The 23,058-nt window shown below is 45.1% G+C and overlaps 1 protein-coding gene across 3 annotated transcripts in view; it reads left to right on the top strand.

Annotated features, from left to right (window-relative positions):
* The window catches only part of SYT16 (synaptotagmin 16), a 131,672-nt gene extending 108,927 nt beyond the window's left edge, over window positions 1-22,745 (top strand). For all 3 annotated transcript variants that reach the window (XM_061613290.1, XM_061613289.1, XM_061613291.1), the window contains 3 exons: window positions 8,702-9,145; window positions 11,086-11,275; window positions 22,376-22,745. In XM_061613290.1, coding sequence (XP_061469274.1) covers window positions 8,702-9,145; window positions 11,086-11,275; window positions 22,376-22,689 — 948 coding nt within the window. In that variant the 3' untranslated portion in view covers window positions 22,690-22,745. The remainder of the gene's footprint in view (window positions 1-8,701; window positions 9,146-11,085; window positions 11,276-22,375) is intronic.
* Window positions 22,746-23,058: the final 313 nt, after the last annotated feature.

Below are 23,058 nucleotides of genomic sequence, written 5' to 3'. Positions count from 1 at the left end.
TCACCGCCAGTTCAGACCCCATGAGCGTATATGTGAAATTAAGATCTTTTGCTCCAATATGCATAATTTTACACTTGTTTATATTGAATTGCATTTGCCATTTTTCCACCCATTCACTCAGTTTGGAGATGTCTTTTTGGAGCTCTTCGCAATCCCTTTTTGTTTTAACAACCCTGAACAATTTAGTGTCGTCAGCAAACTTGGCCACTTCACTGCTCACTCCTAATTCTAGGTCATTAATGAACAAGTTGAAAAGTACAGGTCCCAATACCGATCCTTGAGGGACTCCACTTTCTACAGCCCTCCATTGGGAGAACTGTCCGTTTATTCCTACTCTCTGCTTTCTGCTTCTTAACCAATTCCTTATCCACAAGAGGACCTCTCCTCTTATTCCATGACTGCTAAGCTTCCTCAGAAGCCTTTGGTGAGGTACCTTGTCAAACGCTTTTTGAAAGTCTAAGTACACTATGTCCACTGGATCACCTCTATCTATATGCTTGTTGACACTCTCAAAGAATTCTAATAGGTTACTGAGACAGGACTTTCCCTTGCAGAAGCCATGCTGGCTCTGCTTCAGAGCAACCCTGACTTTTTATATATTTGTGTACAATCATGCAGCAGTCATATGCTCAGGTTCTTGACTATTGTGCATGTATGACAAGTTTCACACATCTGGCAGCACTGACCAGGGCACTTCTTGAACTGTCCTGGCCTCTTTGTATTCTCGCTGTGTGGTTGCCCATGCTCGTGCACTGCTGCTCATTGCCACAGTCTCCTGGTTCTTCTGAACACTCTGCAGGCAGCTGATAGTCCCGCACCCCATAGTTAACCGAATCTTTGCCTCGTCTGAATGCCACCTCATAGCCAGATGTTTCATTGGAGATCTTCATGTGCTTTCCTGCTCCCAGCACTCCTTCTCCTCTGTTCTGAGTTGATAGCTGCTACATTCTGTTTGTATCAGTGGCATTTGGAAGCAGTCCAATCTGTTTCAGATCTGCTCTGTTTCATTCCAGTTTGATTTATTTGGGTCTAAATCTGATGGATTAAATCTGAAGCTTTGTTTTACCCTCATTTATAATGGGGAATCTAAAAGCAGCTATATCTTTTCCCCCTTTTTACATAATTGGATGAAATTTGCAGGCACAGGAGTCCTGTCCCCACCCGAGTGGATTAAGCCTGACAACTTTTTGGCAGATCCATCCAAAGCATTTGTGAAAGGAATTGGAAAGTCCCTAACTTTTGATTTTCTACCAGAGTTAGATGAACATCGTAGGGATGGGTGCCCCTTGTGAGGGGATAAAACTTGCCAAATCTTTGAAATATAAGTGCAGCAGGTCTCCTGAAATGTTACCATTTTGAAGTGGAAAAATGTTCCTTCCCCTATCTTTTTTTTGGCGGCGGGGGGGATCAATTTGAAAACTAGGGACATGGGGGAGTTGCCCCTGGGTGACAAATCTGCCAAAGTTCAGCAAATAGGTTCAGGGGCTTCTGTGTTAGGTCATTTTTACCTCTGTTATAAAAAAACTGGAAAAGTCATTGTTTTTTCTCTCACACATGCCACATTCACAGAAGTACCCTTTGTGGAGAAAAATGTATGAGAGGGCTATGATTTTTATTTGTTTATAAGGAAAATGAACAATTGGGAAAAATAGGCCAAGCCAATAGTCTAACTCTGCTGTTTACACCTTTCTCTCACAGCTAAAATTTGGAGGAAGATTATGACCCATGTGAAGGACAATTGTGTTTATTCACTTAAACATCCTCCCCCAAATCACTGTGATCAGAGTGCAATGGGGAAATGATCCACTGCCATTAAAAGCTAGATTTGTCCATCAAAATGAAATATCCCCTCCCTCTCCTCTCCTCTCGAGCTGTGGCCTTTTTCCCAATCAGCATGGTTTTGTTTCTCAAAAAGAAAAGGGAAGATAAAAATGTGTGTTCTTTATTTTTGGAAAAACCAAGGTAACGTTGCTACTCAGAAGGCTGGGGACTCCCTGGTCCACCTTGACACATTGTTAATGGAATGATCCAACTCAGGACTGTGAGAGTCTGTCCTGAATCATCCTGATTCACACAGAGTTGATGAACACCTCTAATAACTGCCTGATCACCTGACCCCTTGCATTGGGCACTGTCTATATAAAAGCTGCCACTGTTATTAGGGAGAGTGTCACCTGGGCTCTCCTATTGAGAACTGTAGTTCTGAAATAAGCTGGCTTGGATCCCTCTTATTGTGTTCCCAGAGATCCTTTCTCCCCCACTAGATACAGCTTCTTTGTTCATCGCCTGGTTTAATTTTACTCATTTTTCTCCTTTGCCCACTTCATATTAAAATACATATCCATCCATTATGAACTGCAAGATGCCATTTAATAAAATTATCTTAATTACTTTGAAATCTTACAAAACATGTCAATATAATGCCATCCTCCCAAAGAAAAGATGCATGGATTTAAGTGCTGTGTGCAATCCTGGCTTGCAAACCAGGATCAAACCATGGTTTACAATCTTGACTTGTAAGTAACACTTAAACCAGTTTCTTGGTTTGGATGTCACAAACTATGTTTTAACAAACTGGGGGGGGGCGGGGCGAGGGAGAGAGAAGACTGAAGTTCATTGCTTGTTCCCACATAAACAAATGATGGTTTGTTGAAGTGGCAGCCTATTGTCTGAACCAGGCTGTACAAAAGCAGCAAAGTTGTTGTATTCGCCTGGGTTTCATTCATACTTCTCTGAGTAGCTTCTGTCTGTCTGCATTGTGAGGCTGAGATAAAAGGCTGAACCTGCTATTCTGACATTCTTTAAAAAAACCCTTCCAATATCCCCAACTTCCATTCAAATACCCACTTATTCGGAAATAAAGAAAAAACCTTCGGTGGAACCACAAATACCGTTTCAGGGCCATTCCCATAATTGCCTGCTTTGTCAAATTGATATTGGTTTTCTCCCAGCCTCCTTTCCATTCCTTTCCGTTCCTTCCTCTTGTTTATTTTTTCCCCTTCAGCTAGCACGCATGTATAAATTCAGTTCTGGTCTCAGGAGTGCATTGTACTGAAGGCCATATTCAGCTAAATCTAACTTCTGTGACATCTTGCCCCTGGGCTCAAACATTGTTTGAGTTCGGAAGAGAATTATTCAGCATGCACAGCCTTGGAAAATGAATATACTCAGCCAGTATTTCTAGGGAAAAGAATTATGAAATAGAATGGAGGTAGTGCCAAAGGCGATGGGCTCCAATAAGCCTGGTGGGTCAGGCACACATTTGTCTGTTCCCCTATACCACAGCCACCTCTGGCCCAAGGAGGTGACTGCTCACAGCCGAGGAGTTGCAGCATTCTCAAATGTGCACAGTATTCAGGCCCCCTCTCCTCTAGCAGATATGAAGGGGCACCGTAGGGATTTAGGGGTAAGAATATAAGAAAAGCCCTGCTAGCTTAGACCCAGAGCAGCATTCTCTTCTCATGATGGTCAACCAGATGCCTGTGGGAATCCCGCAGCAGGACTTCGAGCACAACAGCTCTCACCTGGCTTCTGTTTCCCAGCAATTGGTATTGAGTGGTATGCTGCCTCTGACCACAGAGGGAGAGGAAAGCCATAACAGCTAGTAGCCACTGATAGCTTTTTCCAATTTCATGAATTTGTGCAGTCCTCTTTTAAAGCCGTCTGATGAGGTGCCCGTCACTACAACTTGTAGTTGCGTATTGCATTACCCGTAATTCCACAAATTGGAACGGCCTTCCATTCGTCTGTCCTGCATCTGCTGGCATTCAGCTTGACCTACGTGGCCCTGGCTTCTAGAATTACGGAAGACAGAGAGAAAGCCTCTCTCTTCACTTTCTCCACGCCGTACATAATTTTACACATTTTTATCATCCTCCCCTTATTTGCCACAAACGCTGCAACATTTTCTCATAGAGGAGTTCCTCAATCCCCTCGACCATTTTCATTTCCCTTTTCTGACATTGTATTCCAAGTGTGGTTGTGCTGTTTGTTGTTGTTATGTGCCTTCAAGTCGATTTCGACTTATGGCGACCCTATGAATCAGCAACCTCCAATAATATCTTTCATGGACCACTCTCTTCAGATCTTATAAGTTCAGGTCTGGGGCTTCCTCTATGGAATCAACCCGTCTCTTGTTTGGCCTTCCTCTTTTCTACTCCCTTCTGTTTTTCCCAGCATTATTGTCTTTTCTAGTGAATCATGTCTTCTCATGATGTGTCCAAAGTATGATAACCTCAGTTTCATCATTTTAGCTTCTAGTGATAGTTCTGGTTTAATTTGTTCTAACACCCAATTATTTGTCTGTTTTGCAGTCCATGGTATGCACAGAGCTCTCCTCCAACACAACATTTCAAATGAGTTGATTTTGTAAAAAGGTATTGCAGTGTTGGTGGTTCCACTTTTAAATTTCAATTCCTTTCTGTGCGCATTCCTGTAGGGCAGCGGTAGGGAACCATTTTGGTTGACCCTAGGGCCCGACTTTGACAGGTGTGTAGGATGATTTGCCTGTCAATCATCTGGCATCATTATGACATCACAAGCTGTTCTACCCATCTGTCAAAGTCTTTTGCTGAGCCCTTCCCAAGTGGCCAACAGCCAGTTGGCTGTCAGGCATTGGGGAAGCATCCCTCAAAGTGCTTTGCATGTCCTGTGCTCAGTGCTTCCTGAGGGCCAAGCCTTCGGCTGGTAAAATTGCTTTCTGCAGGGATCAGCTGCCTGCTCAGGTATCCCCCTCTGGGAACTCAAGTCACACAGCCGATCTCATAAGCTACAAGCCCACTTTCTGCAGGGATTGGCTACACAATAGTTTTCCTGATGGGCAATTCAGACATGCAGCTGGTCCAGATGCATTGGACATCAGGTGCAGGGCAGGTGGGTGTAGTTTGGTGAAGACAGCCTACTAGGCCAAATTGGGACCCATGCTGTGCTAAATTTGGCCCGCGGGCTGGAGGTCCCCCACCGCTGACATCGAATCTGATGGATCTGCTTCCTTATCCATGTGGGTTGCTTTGTTTTCTCACATGAAGCTTGACCTGTCAGACTTGACTACGGTGACACGTGCCTTAGTTACATCCCGATTGGACTACTGTAATGTGCTCTATGCAGGGCTGCCCTTGAAGACTGCTCGGAAACTTAAACTGGTTCAAAGAGCCGCAGCCAGGATGTTAACTGGAGCTGGGCTCAGAGAACATACAACCCCGCTGTTGTACCAGCTCCACTGGCTTCCAATCTGTTTCCGAGCACAATTCAAAGTGCTAGTTTTAACCTATAAAGCCCTATACGGCTTAGGTCCAGGCTATCTGTTAGATCGTGTCTCCCTCTATGACCCTGTCCGAGCTTTGAGATCATCTGGTGAGGCCCTACTCACTATTCCATCGTTCTCACAAGTTTGCTTTGTAAAAACACAGAATAGGGCCTTTTCAGTGGCTGTCCCTAGACTGTGGAATTCCCTCCCTAGCGAGGTTCGATTGGCTGCCTCACTTTCATCCTTTCGTGCCCAGGTGAAGACTATTTTATTTAGACGGGCTTTTAACTAATATAGTCATATTTTTTAACTTATTGTTGATTTAATCCATTTTTAACTGTTTTAAATTGTATATTACTTGTTTAACTGATTATGGTTTTTATCTGTAAGCCGCCCTGAGTTCTTTGGAAATAGGGCGGGGTATAAATATTTTAAATAAATAAATAAATAAACCAGCAACCATCCTATAGGCACAGAGGACAAATTGCTTGCCAACTTTCTTTTATTCACTTTAGTCCCTTGGTTGGCTTGCACATTCAGAATAGCTGTTGCAGTTACAAAATGCCCTTGTGTAGTCCATTAGACAGGGGTTTCCCAAACTTTGGCCTGCGACAGACCACCTGACAGTTGCTGAGGGCGGATCCTTTAATGATTTCTCTGCCTGTTGCAGCAATTGTAATTCCATAGAATTCAAATTATAGTACAGGAAAATAAAACAAAAGAAGCAATAAAAATACAATTGAAAATCAATATGGAGATTTAATACGATGGATGTGCTGTCTCCCACCTTCAACCACAGACACACCGTGGACCACCTAAATGGAGCTCATGGATCAGTAGCGGTCCACGGTTTGGGAATCCCTGCTTTAGACAATTGCAGAATTGGGGCTACTGTTTTAAAGAAGGACTGTAAACCTTTTAAGGACCAGTTAAGCAGCAGTGAACTCACCAAACTCAATGGATCTCAAAACTGTTCAGAACTACCCATTCCATCTCTGGATCGGGCTGTTGGGTTGTTCAGGCCAGACTTTAATTCGTCTTCCGTCTACTCCAGGCTTGCACAACTAGCTCATTATGAGGTCAAGTGCATCCCACCAGCCACTTGTGGTGGCTCAGGTACTTCCTACCTGCCTGTGATTGAATTGGAGAAGGGGAAGGATGTCAAGCAGCACCTGGAAAAGGATGCAATGCACTGAGAAGGGAGGGGGTGGCTGTGTCTGGCTGGGTGGGTTGCAAGATTGTTTATGATTGATTATTTCTAACACTTCTTACCCTGCCTATCACAAAAAAAAAAAATCAGTGCAACCTACAAACAATTACAACAGTGATCAGCAACAAGAAAATAACAATTAAAATGATTTAAATGAATGCTCAGCAAAGATTAAAAAGCAGCCATGGGAGCAAAATCCTTTTAAGTTGGGCAGGCTTGCTGTATTCCCTGAATATCCTGCTTTTTTCAGTGCATGTTCATGTTTAAATAGAAAGGAGTGGTCTCTATAGCAACTCTTTCTAGTCGGAGATTAAAGAGCACCTGTGAACAGAAAGCACACACACCCAGGAAGCTGAACACCTGTCTGTCTGTCTACTTCTCTCTCCTCTCACCCTGGTTTGGTTTCATCGAAATAAACGTCCCTCAAAAAGGCAGAAGGGTCTGCCTGCAAGACTCAGTGGAAAACATGAAGCTGCAGTTTGGTTTCCCTTTTAGCATGAAGATTCTCATGTGCAACTCAAAGGGAAAGGAGAAAGTGTTGCCTTTGTGCTTTCATTTTGTTAGGCTGAAGGCTTCAGAAGAGGGATGCTTGCAGCACAGTTGGCCGGGAACTAGGCCAGCCTCCCATGCTGCGATTGTCGTGTCACAGGATACTTAAGTGTTGCTCAGATGTATTGTAGGAGAAACCACGGCGTGTTAGAAAGCATCTGCAAAAGGCCACAGGTACAAGGTGCCAGAATGGGCTCGCCAATATCCGTGTTACTTTTTACTAAATGGCATTCAGAGCTTAGCCTGTTTAAACCTTACAAATCTCTCACATTGTGCGCTAATGCAAGAGTTTTCTCCACGTTTCTTCTCTCCAGCCCCTAAGCTGGGCTTCCTTCAGCCCTATTCTCCTCATCTCTCCCTTCCTCAGCTGTCATCATCGTCACTCATCCCAGTTTACCTCAAGCTCTTGCCTCTTCCATCCAGCCTTTCCTGCTTCTCAGACGACTGTAGGGCTATCTGTTGCAGAGTGGTGGCTCGATGTCAGTGGGGCAGTGAATCCGCTCCGGGTTTTAGTCCAAAATGTCACGGAGCTGTCCAAGGTGCCCAGAGCGGACTCACTGCCCCATTGATATTGGAGCCACCAGTCTCCCCTGTATGGCTACTGATAGCCACTAGCCTTGCTGACCATGTGCCGCTTCCACTGTTGGAGGATATATACCTCTGAATATCAGTTCTATTGCTATTGTTACATTTATATCCCACTTTTCCTCCAAGGAGCTCAAGGTGGTGCACACTGCTCTCCCCCTCTCCATTTTGATCCTCACAACAACCCTGTGAGGAGTGTTAGCCTGAGAGACTGTGATTGGCCCAAGGTCACCCAGTGAGCTTCATGGCCGAGTGGGGATTTGAACTCTGGCCTCCCAGGTCCGAGTCCGACACTCTTAACCGCTACCCCACACTGGTTCTGAGTTGCTGGGAGCCACAAGTGGGGAGAGCGCTGTTGAACTCCAGTCCTGCTTATGGGGTTCTTGCAGGAATCTGGCCATTGTGAGAACAGGACGGTGGACTGGATGGGCCTTTGGCTGGATGTAGGAGAGCTCTTCGTACGTTCTGTATGCTTCCCCACCCTCTCTTCTGTCATTGCACATCTGATCCTTCCTGGTTTCCCAGATCTTGCCCTCCTTTCCTGTGTCCTATCACCTAATGCCAACAGAAAAGATCACATCCCTCTCCCAAGGACCTGTGCGAGGCTTTCCCCAGCCCTCTTAGCTTCCCTTTCTCCCCAGCAAAACTGCTTCTGGTCTGCAATATGATAAAATGCTAGAATCACGAAGCTGCTGCAGTTTCCGGTGTCAGAGGTACACCTGTGAATACCAGCTGCTGAAATTGGGAGTGAGGAGAGCACTGTTGCACTCATGTCCTGCTTGCAGGCTTCCCAGAGGCATCTGGCTGGCTGCTTTGGGAACCAGATGCTGAACAAGACGGGCCTTTGGCCAGACCCAGCAAGGCTTTTCTTATGTCCGGTGTGGGGGACCCTTTGGTCCTCCAGATGTTCCTGGAGGACCAAACCACTCCTGTCATCCTTGGCCATTGGCTGTGCCCGCTAGGACTGATGAGAGTTGTAGTTCAGCGATATCTGGAAGGCCAAAAGTTCCCTACTCTCCTGTCCCATGTTTTATCCCTTCATGCTTTTTTAAAAAATTATTTCCCTCCTATTTTATTTCTCCCTTTACCCACATTTTATATTTCCTTTACAGGATCGTGAAGGAGCAAGTGCCCTTCCAGCTCATCCAAGCACCCACGAGCCAATTTCCAAATGCGGTGACCTCGACGTCCTCTTCGATTATAAGTCCGCGAGCCAAAAGCTGCTAGTGACTGTCCTGGAGGCGAAGGGTATCCCCGACAAGGACCGCAGCGGAGCCAGTTCCTGGCAGGTGCACACGGTCCTGATGCCCAGCAAGAAGCAGAGGGGGAAGACCAGCATCCAGCGAGGTCCTAACCCCGTATTCAAGGACAAGGCGACCTTCACTAAGTTGGCACCTGAGGAGCTGGGCAGCTATGCTCTCCGATTCCGGCTCTACTCCATCCGTAAAAGGATCAAAGAGAGGATGATGGGGGAGCAGTTGTTTTATCTCAGCAACCTGAACCAGGAGGGGGAAATTAAGGTTGCACTGGTTCTAGAGCCACGGAGCAACTTGTGTGTAAGTTTTTCTAAGCTGGAATGGGTCTCCTGACATTATAGATATATTTTTAAATTGCTTCCTTCCTTGCTATCCTCTGGGATGAAGGGGCTGTGAAAGTGGTCTTTAAGGGCTCCAATGAGGACTTACAAGCTATTAATAAAAATATGCTTCCGTTAAGAAATTGAGCTGTTCATTGTCAAGGAAAAGACACGTATTGCACAACCCATTTAGGTCATGACAATAAAAAGGAACTCAACAATCTATAGACTTTTTTTCAATAAATAAATACACACAAAATCCAGGCTAGTCCTAATTCTACTATGCCCTAATAGGTACAATTCAGTTAATTATGAAATTAGTTAGCCCCCTATATTAACCACCAAATCCTTTTCTGCAAAAAATTATCAGGTTCCAAGGTAACAACATATGCAACAAGTACTACCACTTTTATTGGCCATGCATTTGTTTACCTAAATAGAATGAGAGTTAACTAGATCTTCTGCGAAACAGATGGTGGTTAGATGTTTTGTTTTTAATAGGTGCGCCAAGTATTTCTCTCTCAGAGGATTGTATAAAAAATAATTCCTGGGTAATGAATCACACTCCCAAGTGCTGCACAGCCATTTATACATAAGGAACTGTGCGTGGAACGCATCTCTGACCGCTGAAAGCCTGTTTTCTTTATTAAGTCTCCTTTATTTGCTGAATAGGCCAGTCATGTTAGACCTCTTCACAGGTTGAGCCTGAGCATGCGAGGGCAGGAAGTGTAGGGAGCCAGGGGCGCGCAAGGCTTTGCCCCCAACATCCTCCTCCTCATTGTATTTATATTGCACCTTTCCTCCCAGGGGCTCAAGGTGGCATATATTGTTCTCCCCCTCCCCATTTTATCCTCACCACAACCCTAAGAGGTGGGTGTGGCTGACAGAGAGTGACTGGCCCAGGCACTCAGTAAGCTTCATGGCTGCGTGGGGATTTGAACCTTTGCCTTGTAGGTCTTAGTCCAACACTCGAACCACTACACCACACTGACGCTTTTGTGCAGTGGCTCTACCCTGCCCCTCTACACCTGCCTTTCACATGTAGTGTGAGGTAATGAAGAGGGCTCCCCTGGGTTATCAAGGGGAAAGGGATATGCACTCTTCCCTCTACGAGGTTTCTGTGCCACCAAGTCACCGTCTCCAGAAGCTGTTTTTCCCTGGGAAACAACAGCCATTGTCCTTTTTGTTTCATGTGCGTGCTTGCCATTTGTATTTCTGCTGCGAGTCACCGGCAGTTATTTAAAAGTGATAAATAGAGGCGTGAGGCTGCTAAACTAGAGTTCGCTGGCAGATTCCTTTATATTAGGCTTGGATCTAGACCCTGGTTGGCTTTAAGTTACTATAAGCTGTCATTAGCACCCTTGAGGTGTCCTAAGGCAACTGCTGGATCTAGTTCAGTGTCCCGTTTCCCACTGTGGCCATCCAGGGCTGCGTTCACACTGTACATTTGTTCCACTATTATTCCACTTTAAACAGTCATGGCTTCCCCCAAAGAATCCTGGGAAGTGTAGTTTGCGAAGGGCGCTGAGAGTTGTTAGGAGACCCTTCTTCCCCTCACAGAGTTACAATTCCCAGAGTTCCCTGGGAGGAGAGATTGATAGTTAAACCACTCAAGGAACTGTAGCTGTCTGTGCCGTTGTAAAAGTCTCTTGCAATATAACAATGGGAATACTCTTCCAATAAGTTGAATTTCCTTTTGGTTGTATCTGAATTTGGTTGCTCATCATGCTCAGGATAGACCCATTGAGGTGAATGGGCATGGCTAACTTGGGTTTATTAATTTCAGTGGGTCTACTCTGAGGACGGCTGAGTTGGATCCAACCCTTTCCCTTGTTTAGCCTTAGGCTACATGTGTAAAACAGGAGACTGTAAATTTGACTCACTCACTCTCTTTCTGCTCTCTGTTCCTCTCCCCGACAGAGTGGGGGCTCTCAGATAAGTCTCTCTGCCATCTCTCACAGCGACAGCGCTTCTTCCACCCAGTCCCTGTCGCATGGAGGGGTTCCAGAGCTGCTGGTTGGGCTCTCCTACAATGCCACGACGGGGCGACTGTCCGTAGAAATGATCAAAGGCAGCCACTTCCGGAATCTTGCGATTAACAGGCCGCCTGGTATGTGAAAAGCTCTGTGTTGGAATTTGGCATTGTTCAGGCGGGATCTCCTAGCCTAACGGGTGCTTGAACTGGGAACTTTGTGGCCAGGGGGAGAGAGGGTCTGGGATCAAGGCGCAGTGGGCATTTTGTATAGATAGGTGGAGTACAAATTTAAATAAAGGCAGAGACATTCCACAGACAGTAGAAGATAATTTCAAAGAGAGATTGGTGCTTGGGTGTGTGTGCCCACATCCTACTTGCACCCTTGGTCAAACAGGTTGTGTTGTGTTGTTTGAAAAAAAACTGCAACACCTGTTTGACTGAAGGCAGCATTGGAACGAAAGAAAGAGGTAACAGTCATGGGAAGCAAAGTATTTGTTTTTAAAGCCATGTTCAACTCTAAAAAAAAAAAATGAAATAAAAGATTGCCTGCCTCTGGCCTGATCTGTGGGTGCTTGGGGAAGAGGGATATGCAACTCTATGAGGTTGTAATATAATTTGGAGTATGAAAGATATTTACAAAGAAAAACTGAAGGAGAGAGGTTTGACCATTCATAAGTCACCTGTTGATATCAGTAAGATTTGCGAGTAAGGATGGAAAAAAGGTAAAGGTGTCCCCGCACTTGTAGTGCGAGTTGTTTCAGACTCTTAGGGTGACGTCTTGCGATGTTTACTAGGCAGACTGTATATATGGGGTGGGATTGCCAGTTCCTTCCCCGGCCTTTCTTTACCCCCCAGCATGTGCCGGGTACTCATTTTACCGACCACGGATGGACGGAAGGCTGAGTGGACCTCAACCCCTTTTACCAGAGATTCGACTTCCTCCTTCTGTTGGAATCGAACTCTGGCCGTGAGCAGAGCTTCGGCTGCGTTACCGCCGCTTACCACTCTGCGCCACGGAGGGATGGAAGGATCCATAAGTTTTGGTTCTCCCAGGTTCTCATTTTTCCAATCTGAAGTTCAGTTCTCTGCATTTCTGCAGCAAATTTCTTTAAAAAAAAAAGTCCTCATGATCCTTCTTCAGTATTCTAATATGAATTTCTCCTGATGAACACATTTTGAACAAAAGTACACATTTTTGCAAGCAGTTTCTCCCGATATAAGGCAGATTGTGTGTTATTTTGGCTCCTTGGTTTACCGAGGAGCTAAGAGTGATGAAGCAAGAAAGGAGACAGCTGGAAGGTAAATGGAGACGAACTCCCGACGGCTGTAATTATGCACTTGTGAAGGCCTCCACGAAACGCTATGTGAAGGCCGTGAGGATGGCGAAGAAGCAATACTTCGCTACCTCCATTCAGTCATCTTGTAATCGCCCAGCGGAACTTTTTAAGGTTGTCCGGAGACTTTTACACTCTGGTTCTCCGGACGCAATATTACCATCAATGGCCCGCTGTAATGAGTTTGCGAGGCATTTTCAAGACAAGATCATAAACATCTGTCGGGACCTTGACTCCAATATTGTAACAGTTGAATCTAATGAGGTGTCCAGAACACAGTCTTGTCCTGTTTTATTGGATGAGTTTCAGTTGGTACAGCTCGAGGATGTGGACAAGGTGCTTGGACAGATACGGGCGACCACTTCCGCTCTGGACCCTTGCCCCTCGTGGCTAATAAAAGCTAGCAGAAATGGAACGGCCGGCTGGGCCAAGGAGGTGATTAATGCCTCGTTACGAGAGGGAGTGGTCCCACCTTGCCTGAAACAGGCGATAGTGAGACCACTCCTAAAAAAGCCCTCCTTGGACCCTGATAACTTTAACAACTATAGGCCGGTAGCAAATGTTCCATTTCTGGGCAAGGTTCTAGAGCGCGTGGTCGCTCGCCAACTCCAGGCTCTCTTGGATGAAACTGATTATCTGGATCCATTTCAATCTGGCTTTCGGCCGGGGTTTGGTACAGAAACAGCCTTGGTCGCCCTGTATGATGACCTCTGTCGGGAGAAAGACAGAGGGAGTGTAACTCTGTTGGTTCTCCTTGATCTCTCTGCGGCTTTTGATACCATCGACCATGGTATCCTTCTGGGGCGACTTGCGGATTTAGGAGTTGGAGGCACTGCTTGGCGGTGGCTGTGCTCCTATCTTGGGAATCGTCTCCAGAAGGTGATGCTTGGGGAACATTACTCGAGTCCCTGGGTGCTCCAGTATGGGGTCCCGCAGGGCTCAGTTCTGTCCCCCATGCTTTTTAATATCTATATGAAGCCGCTGGGTGAGGTCATCAGGAGTTATGGAGTGCGTTTCCAGCAATATGCTGATGATACGCAGCTCTATTTCTCCTTTTCATCTTCTTCAGGTGAGGCTGTTGCTGTACTGAACCGCTGCCTGGCCGCGATAATGGACTGGATGAGAGCGAACAAACTAAAACTCAATCCTGACAAGACTGAGATGCTGTTAGTTGGAGGGCCCTCTGCTCAGATGGTTGATGTCAGACCTGCCCTAGATGGGGTTACACTCCCCCTAAAGGAACAGGTCCGTAGTTTGGGGATCTTATTAGATCCGCTTCTGTCACTTGAGGCTCAGGTAGCCTCGGTGGCACGAAATGCATTTTACCAGCTTCGGCTGGTAGCCCAACTACGACCCTATCTGGACAGGGAGAACCTAGCCTCAGTTATTCACGCTCTGGTAACCTCTAGATTGGATTACTGTAATGCTCTCTACGTAGGGTTACCTTTGAAAACGATTCGGAAACTTCAGCTAGTGCAGAATGCTGCGGCCAGAGTTCTTACTGGGACGAAGAAATTCGACCACATAACACCTATTCTGGCCCAACTGCACTGGCTTCCAATATGTTTCCGGGCCAGATTCAAAGTGTTGGTCCTTACCTATAAAGCCCTTAACGGCACTGGACCGCAATATCTGATGAAACGCCTCTCTCGCTATGTTCCTACCCGTTCACTCCGCTCGACGTCTAAGGCCCTTCTCCGGGTCCCAACCCATACAGAGGCCCGGAGAACAGTAACAAGATCTAGGGCCTTTTCGGTGGTGGCCCCCGGATTATGGAATGCCCTCCCAGATGAGATACGCCTGGCGCCTTCCCTGTCATCTTTCCGGCGCCAGGTAAAAGCCCACCTCTTCACCCAGGCATTTTAATGTATTTTATGCTTTTAATCTTAATTATTTTATTTCTAGTTTTCTTTTACTTTGTTTATATAATGTTTTATATTGTTTGCGCAATACACACTTGCTATATTTTAAATATTGTGGTTTTATCATGTTGTACACCGCCCTGGGAGCTGCTAGCTATAGGGCGGTTTAGAAATGCAACTGAATAAATAAATAAATAAATAAATAAATAAATATTTTCACTAATCCAGTCATTTTTATGCACACTTTCCCCTAATAGTTGGCATTGTTTGGTTGGAGAACTGCATTGCAAAATTCGGATGAGAGTAACTTTTGAAGGATGGCCGTGTTTTGGTTCTCAGTGTTTCAGAAAGTGTGAATTTGATAAAATCGGCTTCAAATGTGAACTGATTGAATTTCTCCCCCATCCCTACTTAGAGGTAACAAGATCACCTCCTACAGGCTCTACGTAATCTGATTGTCGTTTCCTGCACTTTTGAACGGGCTGTTATATTATTTACTAATACCTGACGGCACTTTGAAAGCTTAATCATATCTGGCCCTGGTTTATATAGGTTAACATAAATAATATCAATTGGTAATGTGTTTGAATGAATAAAGTTCACAATACGGACCACAAAAGGAAAGAACTCTCATAACAATCGTAACGTAATCACTAATTAAGTGGAAAAAGAAAGTACTACCAAAAGACAGGCCAGGGGAGGGAGAAGCCATCCCCCAAACTTCACAGCTTTTTGCAGGAGCACAATTAATCTCATGTGGTAATTACAGCCTTGCATAATCATGATTGTATCAGTAGCATATTATCCCCTTTTAAACAATTACGATAGCCACACTATGTGAGAGAGAGCAGAAGGGATGGCTTAAAAAAGAGGGTTAGACGAAGACGTCTCGTCAATGGCTACTAGCCACGATGGTGGTGTTCTACCTCCAGTGTTGTAGGCAATATGCCTCTGAATATCAGTTGCTGGAAATTACAAGCGGGGAGAGGTGCTGTTGCGCTCAGGTCCTGCTTGTACGCTTTCCTTAGGCATCTGGTTGAGAACAGGATGCTGGACTAGATGGGCCACTGGCCTGAGCCAGCAGGGCTCTTTTTCAGGTCTTAAGAGTGGCAGTCCACAATTTGGGCGAAGGAAGAACCTCTTAAAGAAACAGTGTCCTGTTGTTCACTCTGTCTACCTTTTCTACATAGAATCATAGAATAGTAGACTTGGAAGGGGCCTATAAGGCCATCGAGCCCAACCCACTGCTCAACGCAGGAATCCAAATTGAAGCACACCCGACAGGTGACTGTCTAGCTGCCTCCAGTGTTGGAGAGCCCACACCTCTCTAGGGAACTGGTTCCATTGTTGTACGGTTCTAACAGTTAGGAAGTTTTTCCTGATGTCCAGTTGAAATCTAACTTTCCGCAACTTGAGCCCGTTATTCCGTATCCTGCACTCTGGGACGATTGAGAAGTGATCCTGGCCTTCCTTTGCATGACAAGGTTTCAAGTATTTGAAGAGTGCTATCATATCTCCCATCAGTCTTCTCTTTTCAAGGCTAAACATGCCCAGTTCTTTCAGTCTCTCCTCACAGGGCTTGTTTCCAGTCCCCTGATCTTACTTGTTGCCCTCCTCTGAACCTGTTCCAGTTTATCTGCATCCTTCTTAAAGTGCAGTGTCCAGAACTGGACACAGTACTCAAGATGAGGCCTGACTAGTGCCAAATAGAGGGGAACTAATACTTCATGTGATTTGGAAACTATACTTCTGTTAATGCAGCCTTAAATAGCATTTGCCTTTTTTGCAGCTGCATTGCACTGTTGGCTCATGTTCCGCTTGTGATCAACTACAATCCCAAGATCCTTCTCGCATGCCATATTGCTGAGCCAAGTATTCCCCAAGTATCCTTCCTAGATTCCTATGTTGTTCCTATGTTTCTAGGGTATCAGAAATATATTGTATTGGACGAGGTGCTATTTTTCTGAAAAGATTTCCTGGTGCTATAAGTGGTGGAGCATAACAAACAAGGGAGGGTGTCCTGCCACAATGCTAATAGTAAAATGGGTTTAACAACTCTTGTCAGCTGAACTTAGGGATCGGCCCTGCAAAGCAAATTCCACTTCCTCCATTTATTGAATATTTTGTTTGTTTTGTGCTTGGGCGTATCACGCCCTGTAGGAGTCAACAGAAGCACGAGGGGACACACCAAGCCAGCCGTGGGTTGCTGTTAATCCCCAGTCAATGCTTCCAAATGGTGAGAATCAAGCTTCATCCAACGTTCTGAGTCGCGGAACTTCCAACGGCAACTTTTAACGTCCATTATTATTATTATTATTATTATTATTATTATTATTATTATTATTATTATTACATTTGTATATCACCCCATAGCCGAAGCTCTCTGGGTGGTTTACAACAATTATTTCTCAGGAAGCATCAGGCAGAAATGAATTGTATTAATTATCCATACGGTTGCGTCAACTCCTGCACATAATGCATTCCGCAGAGTGGGGCAGCAACTTATTTTCATGGTGTTTTTCTCTGTTCTAAAAAGGGTAGCCAGTTTTTCTGAGCTTCAGCGCACTGGTAAATCTTTCGCCTTTAAAACAGAAGGCCTTGGGACATTTTGTGGCTGCAAGCCTGCCTCTACTCAAGAGGAGAGCAGTGCTTTAAACTATAGCTCCAGTTCTCATTCAGAAGTTCAAGTTGACCTGTGGCTATTGGGAAGGAGAGGAGGAAAAGCGGAATCTATGTACCTTGTATTAAGGGGGGGGAGAGGTAATCATGAGGGAAAAAGTAGGTGGCGTGGCAAAGTGCCACAAGTGTGTGTGTGTCTGTGGCATCTCACAGCTGCCCACTTTACAGTCTGGGATACGAACATAAGAAGTTGCCTTAACACAGAGTCAGACCATTAGCTTAGCTCAGTATTGTCTGCACCGGGGTGCCTTTTTGTAGTCCAAGGGCCACATTTCCTTGTGGGGAACCTTCTGAGGGCCACATACCAGGGGTGGATGAGGCCAGAGGCCTAAGTAGGCATAGCAATGGATGCTACTTGCCTTTGTGTAGTAGGCGGCATTCCAGCCATGCAAAGGTCCAAGGTTTCTATACCCGCACATCTCTCCATCCTCTGACCAGGCAAGCAAGGGGTATTAGCACACTCTTCAAGGGCCCATCCCGGCCAGACAAAAACGCTTGAGGAGGGTGCAGAGCAGTCCCGGCAAGGGGCGTGGCCTTGAGAATGGGATGGCCTAGTGCAGTGGTTCCCAAACTGTGGCCCATGAGCTTCATTTAAGTGGTCCGCAGCATGTCCACAACAAACATTCATATTTGTTTCCCATTGTATTTTAGCACTGCTTTTATTTTTTATATTGTATTCTACTGTAGCACAATCTGAATTCTATATGGAATGCAAATTGTTGTTATGTGCCTTCAAGTTGACTACGACTTATGGCAACCCTATGAATCAGCGACCTCCAATAGCATCTGTTGTGAACCACCCTGTTCCGATCTTGTAAGTTCGGGTCTATGGCTTTCCTTATAGAATCAATCCATCTCTTGTTTGGCCTTCCTCTTTTTCTACTCCCTTCTGTTTTCCCCAGCATTATCATCTTTTGTAGTGAATCATGTCTTCTCATGATGTGCCCAAAGTATGATAACTTCAGTTTCATCATTTTAGCTTCTACTAATAGTTCTGGTCTTAATTTGTTCTAACACCCAATTATTTATCTTTTTCACGTGGTCCATGGTATACGCAAAGCTCTCCTCCAGCACCACATTTCAAATGAGTTGATTTTGCTCTTATCCGCTTTTTTCACTGTCCGACTTTCACATCCATACATAGAGATCGGGGATACCGTGGTCTGAATGATCCTGACTTTGGCGTTCAGTGATACATCTTTGCATTTGAAAGCCTTTTCTAGTTCTCTCACAGCTGCCCTCCCCAGTCCTAGCCTTAAGCAAATTGTAATATAGTAAAATAAAGAAATAAAAACGCAATAAAAATATAATTTAAAACCATACAGTGCCTAGCGCAGCAGGCAGAAGAATCGTTAAGTGGTCTGCTGAGACCATCAGCAGTTTTTCAAGTGTCGCATGGGGGAAGACGTTTGGGAATCACTGGCCTAGAGAGAGTCCCAAGGGCCAGGCAGAGAGGCCTTGAGGGTCTACACTGACAGGCAGCAGCGCTCCAGGGTTTCAGGCAGGGAATTTCTCCCAACCCTACCTGGAGATGCCAACGGGGATTGAACCTGGGACCTTCAGCATGCAAAGCAGATGCTCTGCCACTGACCTCTTTTTTAATTATTATTTTTATGGCCCTCTTCCCTACGTGCCAAGAGCCACAGCAACTATCTTCCTTGCTGGCCATGCAAAGGCCAAATGGGAGGTGACATGAATTGCGCAACATTAACAGCATGAATGCAATCAATCTGTCTGCTTTTGCTATGTAAACAGCAACCATGAGGAAACCTGATCAGCTTCAGAATCACTGCCGCTGAGCGATTGTACCTGGGTTTTGTGCCTCAAACTAAGCGATGCATTCAGTGTTCTGCCGGTTCCAGTGCGTCTCTACCTCCCCTTTCTGAAAATGAGGGCACACGACACTAGTCAAACCCCACCGCTTTTTACTGTAAAACCTGGTGGGAGAGCTTAAGTAAGTTTTTCTTTTAATTTGCTTCACAGAGATGTCAAAACTGATTGGCAGATCAACCCGTTCCCCTTCCAGGTGTGGCCAATGGAAACGCTTTGCTGTAGGCGACTAGTGTGCTCACAGCCTAAGAGATCCTTGAGAAGTTAAGTGTGGAAGGGCCAGGAAGGAGCTTGTATGCCCTCTGACCACGCCTCTCTTGGGGTGGCAGTGATGGCAAATGCTCCTCCACACCTCTTCTGACTTACCTGCCTCCATCCTCATCATGGGATCCCAGCGGGTAGCAGGCATCACTGATGGAGAGTCCTTTTCAGCTGAGGTGCCTTCCCTTATGAGTTGCACCAACACCCTTTATCCTTTTAGGCACCAGACAAAAAACTTTTTGTTCTCCTTAAAAATCCAGCTGGTGATGCCCTGGATTGCCTCTGCTGCTGTTTTTATCTGGCTTTTTACCCACCATGGAAGTGTTTTCTTGTGTGTGTTAAGCAAAGGGCAGTATATAACTATTTTAAATACATGAGGAGTTGGAGGTGAAGGAGAGTGCAAGCAGGCAGACAAGTGAACAGCAGCTGGGCCAACAAGGACTGTGGGAGGGGCCTGGGTTGGGTGGGTGTCCAAACCTCGTATGTTAAGGGGGGGCACTGAGTACATCTTTCTTGGGAGAGGTTATTCTGAGAACTCCCTGATCCCAGGAAAAAGAAGAAGCTACAATAAATGTAACAGTAAAATAGAACATTCAGATCAAACTCACATTTCCCAGATATATATCTATCTCGATTTATGTGTCAATTTAAAAAAACCTCTAAGCATTTTGCATAAAATAGTATACAGTAGGGCCCCGCTTACCGGCGTTCTGTTTTCTGGCGTTCCGCTGATGTGGCGGCTTTCAATTGGGGAAATTCCCCGTTTTAAGGCCGGTTTTGCGCTTTTGCGACATTTTGACATTTTCGCGTCATTTTTGTGTGACGTGCCCCATTATCTTCAATGGGTTCCGCTTTATGGCGATTTCTGCTTTACGGTGGCAGTCCGGAGCGGAACCTGCCGTATAAGCGGGGTCCGCCTGTAAATTATTCATTAAAAATCAATAAAAGCAGACTTTAAAAACAATAGACATGATAAAGGTTATCAAAATGTGAAAACAGATATTAACATTACATGTCTGGGTAGGCTTGCATAAACAAAATAGCAGTTGGCAGTTTCACGCATACAAACTCAGGCGTGCACACCGGTACATCCTAGAACATGCAGCAGAATTTCTGGTGCCTACTCTGTGGTTGCATTCATTTAAACACACACACTCACATATGACAAGAGCAGTGAGGGAAGAGGGAATTGTTTGAGGAGGATCTCTTTGCTTCTGAGCCGTACAAATATTTTCACACCTGAAGTGAAATTTTACACCTTGTTTCTCAAGCATAGAAGTGTGGAAAATAGCACATCATTGCAAAAAGGAGACGCATGCTTTAACAGGAAGACTGAGGGTTGCAATTCATGTTGTAGCTACAAAGGATTCTAGGATAGATTGTTAGAAGTATTATTACGTACATTTCTAAAACATTGGTTTTTAATTCAGTTTATTTATTTTATTCAAATTTGCATCATGCTATTCTTCCACTCAACCGAAGGCAGTATATGTGGCCACTTTATCCACATTTATTTACTTATTTACTTAAATTTATATCCCTCCCTTCCTCCCAGAAGGAGCTCAGGGCGGCAAACAGAAACACTAAAAACCACTCTAAAAACAAAACATCTTTAAAAACATATTAAACTAGAGCATCTTTAAAAACTTTTTTTTAAAAAAAGCATTAAAAACATATAAAAAAGTAGTTCCAGCACAACTGCAGACTGGGATAAAGTTTCTACTTAAAAGACTTGTTGAAAGAGGAAGGTCTTCAGCAGGTGCCAAAAAGATAACAGAGATGGTGCCTGTCTAATATTTAAGGGAAGAAAATACCAAAGGGTCGGTGCCACTACACTACAGGTCTGTTTCCTATGTTGTGTGGAGCAGACCTCCTGATGGGATGGTGCCTGCAGGAGGCCCTCACCTGCAGAGTGCAGTGATCGACTGGGTATATAAGGAGTAAGACGGTCTTTCAGGTATCTTAGTCCCAAGCTGCATAGGGCACCAAAACCAGAACCTTGAACTTAGCCTGATAGCTAATGGGCACCCGTTGCAATTTTTCAGCAGCAGGGTAACATATTGGCAATAGCCCGCTCCCGTGAGCAGTTGCACCCCAACATTTTGTACCAGCTGCAGCTTCTGGACCAACTTCAAAGGCAGCCCCACATAGAGCGCATTACAGTAATCTACCCTGGCTATTTTATCTTCACAACAAGCCTATGGGGTAGGTTAGGATAGGGACAGGGTAGAGATTTGATTCCGTTTACATTTAAAGGTGGAGCTATCAAATTTGCACTTTCTAAAACAACAAGAGAACTGAAACACAGCCATCCTTCAAAATTCTCACTTGTCCTAATTTTGCAATGCAGTTCTCCAGCCAAGCATATATTAAGGAAAAGTGTGCATAAAAAATAATATATTACTGAAAATAGCATACAAAAATGCCTTATATTAGGGGAAACTGCTTGGAAAAAATGTGTGCATTCATCAAAATGGCATGCAAATATGTATTTATTAGGAGAAAATCACACGAAAATGCTGATGAGGATTTTTTTTTTAAATCACAAATTACTGCAGAAATGTGGCAAAGTGACGATTGGAAAAAATCAGAAACGGAGGGAACCAAAACTGACAGGTTTTTCCATTCCTAGGTTAGGAAGAAAGAGAAGTTACTGGCCCAAAGCTTAACTTTCTCTGATACATTTATATTAAATTATATTGTGTTGTTATTTGGCATTGTTCAGGCGGGATCTCCTAGCCTAGTGGGTGCGGGGGCTTGTACTGGGAACTTTGTGGCCAGGGGGAGAGAGGGTCTGGGATCAAGCCGCAGTGGGTATTTTATATGGATAGGTGGGGTGCAAATTTAAATAAAGGCGGAGACATTCCACAGACAGTGGAAGGCATTTCAAAGAGAAATTAGTGCTTGGGGTGCGTGTGCACACATCCTACTTGCACTCCTAGTTAAACAGGTTGTGCAGGTTTTGTTTGGGTTGTGTTTGAAGAAACATGCAACACCTGTTTGACTGGAGGCAGCATCGGAACAAAAGAAATAGGTAAGACTCTTGGGAAGCAAAGTATTTGTTTTAAAGCCATGCTCAACTCTCTCTTAAAAAAAATGAAATAAAAGATTGCCTGTCTGTGGCCTGAGCTAGCCAGGACTGTGGGTGTTTAGTTCTCAGAGCTCTCTGCGAGCCCAAAAAGGAAAGAGGGATATGTAGTCCTTGGAAGCTGCATCCTCTTTTCTTGCTGTTCATGTGTGTGTGTGTTACATTTTCATTTTGCCTGCAGACACTTATGGAAAGCTCTGCCTTCTCAACTCAGTGGGCCAGGAGATGTCTCGCTGCAAGACGTCCCTCCGCCGGGGACAGCCAAATCCCGTCTACAAAGAGACTTTCGTCTTCCAGGTTGCCTTGTTCCAGCTGTCGGACGTCACGCTGATGATCTCCATCTACAACCGCCGCAGCATTAAGCGCAAGGAGATGATTGGCTGGCTCTCCATGGGCCAGAACAGCAGCGGGGAGGAGGAGCTAAGTCACTGGCAGGAAATGAAAGAGTCCAAGGCTCATCAAGTGTGCAGGTGGCATACGCTCCTGGAATCCTAAGGGAAACCTCAGTCCTCCCAGTGCAGCCGGTGCTGGTTATCTCTACCCAAGGCTCAAAGGGTAGAATCTCCTCAGCAACTGAAATATAAAGGACTGTCAATTTATATTAGGAACTGAACTTCCAATGCCCTTTACTAGTCATAGTTGTCTTTGCACTCCCCCACCCCCAAGACACAACTGGGACCAGTTCAAATAACAGCTACACAATCGGCAAACGGCGCACAAAACGATCTATAATCCGATCAGTACTCTGGTCCAGCACCAAATGTCACCCCACTGCCCTGAATAAGAATTGGGCCAGGAGTGAGATACTCTTTTCCAGACTGAGGGCCGCATTCCCTTCTGGGCAACCTTCCGAGGGCCAGATGC

The sequence above is a fragment of the Rhineura floridana genome, chromosome 2, assembly GCF_030035675.1.
Source record: "Rhineura floridana isolate rRhiFlo1 chromosome 2, rRhiFlo1.hap2, whole genome shotgun sequence".
In the NCBI taxonomy this organism is placed as follows: Eukaryota; Metazoa; Chordata; class Lepidosauria; order Squamata; family Rhineuridae; genus Rhineura; species Rhineura floridana.
Note: the sequence above shows the minus strand (reverse complement) of the source record. Positions and strands in the feature narration are given on the sequence as shown.